At 36.7% G+C, this 6520-nt stretch overlaps 1 protein-coding gene across 1 annotated transcript; it reads right to left on the bottom strand.

Annotated features, from left to right (window-relative positions):
* Positions 1–1715: 1715 nt before the first annotated feature.
* LOC127780701 (GTPase activating protein 1-like) lies at positions 1716–4809 on the bottom strand. The gene is made up of 3 exons (XM_052307655.1): positions 4641–4809; positions 2373–2471; positions 1716–2268 (listed from the first exon to the last, which is right to left on the bottom strand). Exons 1-3 carry the CDS (start codon positions 4770–4772, stop codon positions 1942–1944), a joined length of 558 nt encoding a protein of 185 aa, XP_052163615.1. The 5' UTR covers positions 4773–4809; the 3' UTR covers positions 1716–1941.
* Positions 4810–6520: the final 1711 nt, after the last annotated feature.

Here is a 6520-nt window from a genome sequence, read left to right as displayed (position 1 = left end):
CGCCTACTCTTTATTGTCATTGTGATTCTAAAAATTGAACATAACTGTCGTTGGAATTCATTTTTTATTTTCTAGAAGTCCCGTCCCGTCGGTGGCTCTGCAACTATACTCTTATACACCCCGCCCACTGCTTCTCCTTTTTATTGTCATTGAGATTTTAAAAATCGAATATGATTATCAATGGGGTTTATTTTTTTTACTTTCTAGAAGTCCTGGCAACCGTCTTACTCGTTTGCTTCATAGCCTGCCTAACGTTTCTCCTTTTAATCGTCATTAGGATTCTATTTGGTGTTTCATTAACAATTTTTATATGTCGTATCAACCGCCACCACTCTACTCCTTTATAGGCATGTTACTTAATTTATCTCGTCATGTGTTTTAGATAGTATTTTATTTCAATAATCTTTATTTTTATCACAAATGTTAGTTATTTATAAATTGTATTCCTAACTGAAATCTTATTTTTCTTTTTCTAATTTTAGTTTTTTTTAAAAAAAATAGTTAATACCGTATTGGGTTCTTATATGGACTCTTCTTTTAATATTCCTTATTTTTAGTTCCTAATTTCAGCTATTTTTAAATTGTATTCCTACTTGGACTCTCATTTCCTTTTCTAATTTTGGATTTTATTTTATTTTTATTTTGAATTTTGATTAATCTCGTATTGGGTTCTTATATGGTAACTTCTTTCAATGTTGCTTATTTTTAATTCTGAATTTCAGCTATTTTTAAATTGTATTTCTATTTGGACTCTTCTTTCCTTTTCTAATTTTGGATTTTATTTTATTTTTATCTCGAATTTTGATTAATCTCGTATTGGGTTCCTATATGGACTCCTCTTTCCATATTGCTTATTTTTAATTCCGAATTTCAGCTATTTTTAGATTGTATTTCTACTTGAACTCTCCTTTCCTTTTCTAATTTTGGATTTTATTTTATTTTTATTTCGAATTTTGATTAATCTTGTATTGGGTTCTTATATAGAAACTTCTTTCAATATTACTTATTTTAATTCCGAATTTAGCTATTTTTAAATTGTATTTCTACTTGGACTCTACTTTCCTTTTCTAATTTTGAATTATATTTTATTTTTATTTCGAATTTTGATTAATGTTGTATTGGGTTCCTATATGGACTCCTCTTTCCATATTGCTTATTTTTAATTCCGAATTTCAGCTATTTTTAAATTATACTTCTACTTGGACTCTCCTTTTCTTTTTTTTCCTTTTCTCCGATTAATGTGGGAATTTCTAGCCCCCACAGCGAACGTGGTGTCTCCTTTCAAGGCTGTTTTAATAATATAATAGATAGATAGATTAGTTCCAATCCTAATTCTCTTATACATTGTGCATTAGAAAAAGTAGCATAATACATGTGTGTCGTAACGGATTAGTATATATAAATTATTTTTATTATTTAATATATCATCATCACGCTATTTTTTCTATTAATTTGAAGGTATCTGTTGAGTTAGGCATACGGGCCATGTAAAGTTTTATCTTATTTTTTATGGGTACCGTATAATAATTGAGTGGCAGTGATATATTCGCCACCACTACTATCTTTTTTATATTATTAGTATAGATTACAAATGTAAATATTGAAACTTACAAAATTTACAGTGTATTTATAATGTGTATGTAAATTAGAATGTAAAAAATGAACAGCCTATTTTTTTTCTTAAAAGATGGTGCTATAAATATAGCTAATCATGCAATAAAACTTTTAATAATCCAATTTACCAGAAATCACAAAGCATTGGACAAACTTGTCTCAACAATCGCTTCAATAGTAATACAAGCATGCAAGATCCTTGAGCTGCTTTGTTTCTTGAAATCGAAACGAGAAACTAAATTTTCGATCGAACCAGAGGTACTGACTGAACTCGATCTTACAAGCTTGAGCTAGCTCAGTCGATTTATTCTGTCTTAATTCAGGCCTTTACGAGTTACGATCAATCAATCGATCGATCATTGAGGTGTCGCCAGCCGCGCCGCCGTGCCATTCCAGTTCCAGCTGCAGCTCCACCTCGCCGGACTCGACGCCGGCGAGCCTCAGCACCAGGCCCTGCGCCGCCTTCCCCTCCGACGCCGACCACACAACGGAGCTCCCGCTCCTTGGGACCACGGCGGTGCCGTCCTCTTTACTGTCAACGCCGGAGGGGGTACGGCGGCGGCTGCTCGCCGCGGCCGCCTCCACCAGCGGCCGGAGCTCGAAGAACGCCGCGCCCATGGGGTCGTCGACGAACGTGTCACGGTCGTAGACCTCCTGAGCAAATAAGCAAGCAAGCGGAGATTAATTGAGCTCTAGCCTAGCTAGGAGAACACAATGGAGTACATCGATCGATCGATGGAGGATTGGAAGGTACGAACGAGAGTGACGAGGAGATGGTTGAGATCTTGAACGATGAGCGTCAGGTCCTCGTTCCACACTGGATTGGTGTTTTTCCTCACTGTACGAGTTCTCACCTCCTGCAGTCAGGTTTCCATTGTCAGTGACTTTTTTTCTCCTTCACTTAAATAAATCTTGAAACAAATCTAACGGTTTAAAATTATGTGAAAGTTACATACATGTTACATTATATTATAGATATATGTAAGTTACAGTGCAATTACACTACGATTATACTTATAATTATATCAGTCAAATTTTTAGGAGAAAATTTGTCGACAAATATATAGCAAAATTGATGTATAAACGATACGCTCAATCCAAAACATACAATGCCATAATAACTTGTTACATATGGCAAATTTTTTTTTAACGATCAACACCAGACCGAAGATTCTATTGACAAATTAGAAAATATATATATATAACTAAAGCCTTGGAAGCTATAAAAAAAAAGAAACAAGAAAAAATCATCCAACTAGGCAACTGCACCCATGAGCCAACCACCTACTGATCACGACAGCACCACACAACTGAAACCTAGCACAACCTGGCCCCCGGCCGCTATACAAGAGCGGTCGCCTTCTGGCCTACAACTAAGCCAGAACTATAAAGATCCGCTCATCCCTCGTACTAATTCAGCACACTATGAACTTACGATTGAATCGATCCTTTGTTCACAAAATTCTTTTCTTTTTTTAATCCTTCATAAATAAAATTGTAAATATCATTTTTTTATATTTATTTTAATAATCCTGTTGTTTCTCGTAAAAAATTATGATTGAATCTTGATTTGCTATGATTTTTAATTAATTAAATTAAATGGTTGAGAACTTCGTTCCTCGTTGGCAAGGATGTCGTAAGAATTTTCGAAGTACTCATGACACTGCTCTTTCCAAGATATGACTGTTGTTACGCGTATAGCTAAACAATATGACTGCATTTTCGTATTTCTCTACGTACCGAATTGCACGCCAAACAGGTAGTTTGTTACCAACTATTAGTTTTTGCCCCCAAACCAACTCGATGTCGTAATCTTGAGGCAACGGTTATGTAACTGTTTACCAATTTTGAATGAAAATTCACAAACAGAATTCAATAATTGTGTACTCCTTATCTTGGGTTGGTAGGTGTCTTCTTTTTTGTGTGAGAAACTTTTTATTTTGTATGCTACTCTGTAATAATTAGTTGTAACTCGTTGAGCAAAGACCGGGATTTTCTATTCCATTATCTAAAAAAACCAACTCGATGTACGTCAATGCCGCATCATTTGTGACTACCCATATACTCCAGTAACTAATCTTTCAATTCCCAACTCGTGTAGCAGTTATCTCGATTGTTGTCAGTACATTCACATCGATGTGTCATGAGATAATAATGCAACTAATTAAGCATTTGAAACAACCAATATGAATGCATGCATTGGCAGCGAAAACTACATATTTTAGCTCTGACCGAGTCACGACCGCACCATTCGGCAGCTTAAGTTGGTCCAAATCAATCGATGAACACCATAAATTGTTATGATAAAGCCTCTACCTAAGAGCATTTGCAATGGTCCAACTTGAATAATAGCCCCTGTACCGAGGCCACTCCAGGGAGTGGTGATTTAATTTCCAGGGACTCGGTTTGGTCAAACCGAATAGATGAGGTCCCTCTTCAACATATGCTGGGGGCATTCCAGTCCATACGAAAATACAGTGCACAAAAAACGGCTACAGACGCGATTCCAGCGTATAACGTGGCGTGGAAGGTGTTTCATCGAAATTGTAATGGCATGTTTGTGAATAGTCGAATAGTAATGTTATTTTACAAATCCAGTAAATCTTTAATGGCACGTATACGTATGCACATCTCGCAAATCAATTCCTTTCACTTAGCTAATGTTATACCCCGGAGGTTTCAGATGATCCATTTGAACATATTTCAGTTAATTTGGTACAAATTCGTTCGAAATACGGAGCAATTTTTAATAATCTCATGGCATGTTCAAATTGTAGCCAAAATAAACCTTACCAAATTTTAGCAATACCATTTTTTTAATTTGGTAATATTGTCAAGTTTTGACAGGATTTCCTATGTATTTACTAGAGTTTGGTAAAAAACTAAATTGATGCAGTATTTAGCAAGATTACCAAATTTTAGTAAGATTTATTTTGACTATAATCTGAACGGTCCTTCAGTAATAACTCGGCAATAGTACGTACTAGCAAGCTTAATTAGCAGGTCGAAAGAGTGAAAGAGATCACCTGGTTGCCGAGCTTGAGGACGACGTAGGGATCGCTGCTGAAGACATCACGGACGGCAAGATTGGTCCCTCGCACCACCTTCACCTTCACCACCCCGACGATCACAATGCTGCTGCCGCACTCCTTTGCCATCGATATCTATCTTGCTGAGCTTGAGTAAGACAGTTCAGAGTTGTGTCCTCTCAAATTAGTCTTGCTCCTCTTCTCCTACTATATACTCCCTCCGTCCAAAAAAAAAATAAACCTTAGGTTTTCGTATCTAACTTTTGACTGTCCGCTTTATATTAAATTTTTTTATAATTAGTATTTTTGTTGTTGTTAGATGATAAAACATGATTAATACTTTATGCGTGACTTGTATTTTTTAATTTTTTTTTATAATTTTTTTAAATAAAACGGACAGTCAAATGTTGGACACGAAAACCCAGGGTTTGTTTTTTTTTCGACGGAGGGAGTACTATGTACTTATGCCTCTATATACATCTTTGTTTGTGCAAGTCCGCAAGGCTTATATATAATTAATTGTTCCACGTAAGCATGCATGCTTCACGCTTGGATTAATTAAAGGGGACTAATTGATAATGTGACGATCAGCAAACTGATCATGACACTGGAGAAGACCTTATCACTTGAAATTTTACACATTTAATACAGACTCAGGACCAAATGTGTAAAATTTCAAGCACATAATGATCAAATGATCAAGAACCAGTTCATAGATCTGGAGAATGATAAACCATCGAAAGAGCAGGTACAATAGCAAATTATAAGCCAGCTGCAAATATATTTTAAGGAGATAAATAAAAAGAGAGAAGAGCAGCGGACTACAGATTTATAGCCAGCTGTAGCACGGACTCTAAGACACGCTGTGTGTATGATAAGTGGGACCAGGTATTAATAGTGTAGTATGTAACTATTGTATGAATGAGCTATTAGGTTGGCTATAGATAAATTAGAGTTAGTAGTCGGCTATACTATTAAACTTGCTCTAAGCAAACGTGGACATAAAAAAATTAGGAGATGACATAACGAAGCTTAACCCAATAACCAGTCAGAAATCATGGTGGTGTCGAAGACGCCGTGGTCCGGTTGTCAGTGGCATCCATCATTAATTGATTGGTCAAGCATACTGACGCCGTGCTCTGGTTGTCAGTGGGGATGATCCTCCTGCCCTGAGAGGAAAAGAAACCAGCAAAATGACAGGTGCACAGTTCAAATTTCTAATGCCAAAACAAGAATTGAGATCCCTAAAGTTTGAAATTATTGCAGCTAATACAATACTCCACAGAGAGAGATCTAAAGTTCTTCACCATATTTCGTACAAATTAAAAGCCAAAACTCTAATGCATGGCCCCCCTAATATCACTACACCAGCAAAATGGACTGCAGCACAAGCACGTATGGATAAAACCACAAGAGTAAAATACACCAGCGGTATTTAAACTTGTTTCGAGGTTTCACTTAGGTCCACGAACTTGCAAAGTGCATATCAAGGTCTCTAAACTTGGTTTATTGTATATCCCGGTCCAAAACCGCGTTTGACTGTGGTCTTGTCTACGTGGCACGCCACGTGGACAATGACATGTAATTTTTTTTTATTTTCTCCCTTCTTCCTTCTTTTTTCTCGGTGGTGAGAGGCGGCACGAGGGGAGGGGTTGTCGCAGTGGTGAAAAAAGAAAGAAGAAGGGAGAATTTTTTAAAAAAAATTCCATGTCATCGTTCACGTGGCGTGCCACGTAGGCAAGACCACGGTCAAACACGGCTTTGGACCGGAATGATACAATAAACCAAGTTTAGAGACCTCGATGTGCACTATGCAAGTTCGTGGACCTAAGTGAAACTTACTGACAAATTTAAGGACCGCAGGTGCATTTTACTCA

Source organism: Oryza glaberrima, chromosome 7, assembly GCF_000147395.1.
Source record: "Oryza glaberrima chromosome 7, OglaRS2, whole genome shotgun sequence".
NCBI lineage: Eukaryota > Viridiplantae > Streptophyta > Magnoliopsida > Poales > Poaceae > Oryza > Oryza glaberrima.
This window is presented reverse-complemented; position numbering and strand designations above follow the sequence as displayed.

Coding starts and splice junctions, on each gene's coding strand:
- LOC127780701 (XM_052307655.1), bottom strand. CDS start 4,772: ATGGCAAAGGAGTGCGGCAGCAGCATTGTGATCGTCGGGGTGGTGAAG. Junction 2,472..4,640: donor TCCTCAAGCTCGGCAACCAG/GTGATCTCTTTC, acceptor ACCTGACTGCAG/GAGGTGAGAACTCGTACAGT. Junction 2,269..2,372: donor ACCATCTCCTCGTCACTCTC/GTTCGTACCTTC, acceptor TTATTTGCTCAG/GAGGTCTACGACCGTGACAC.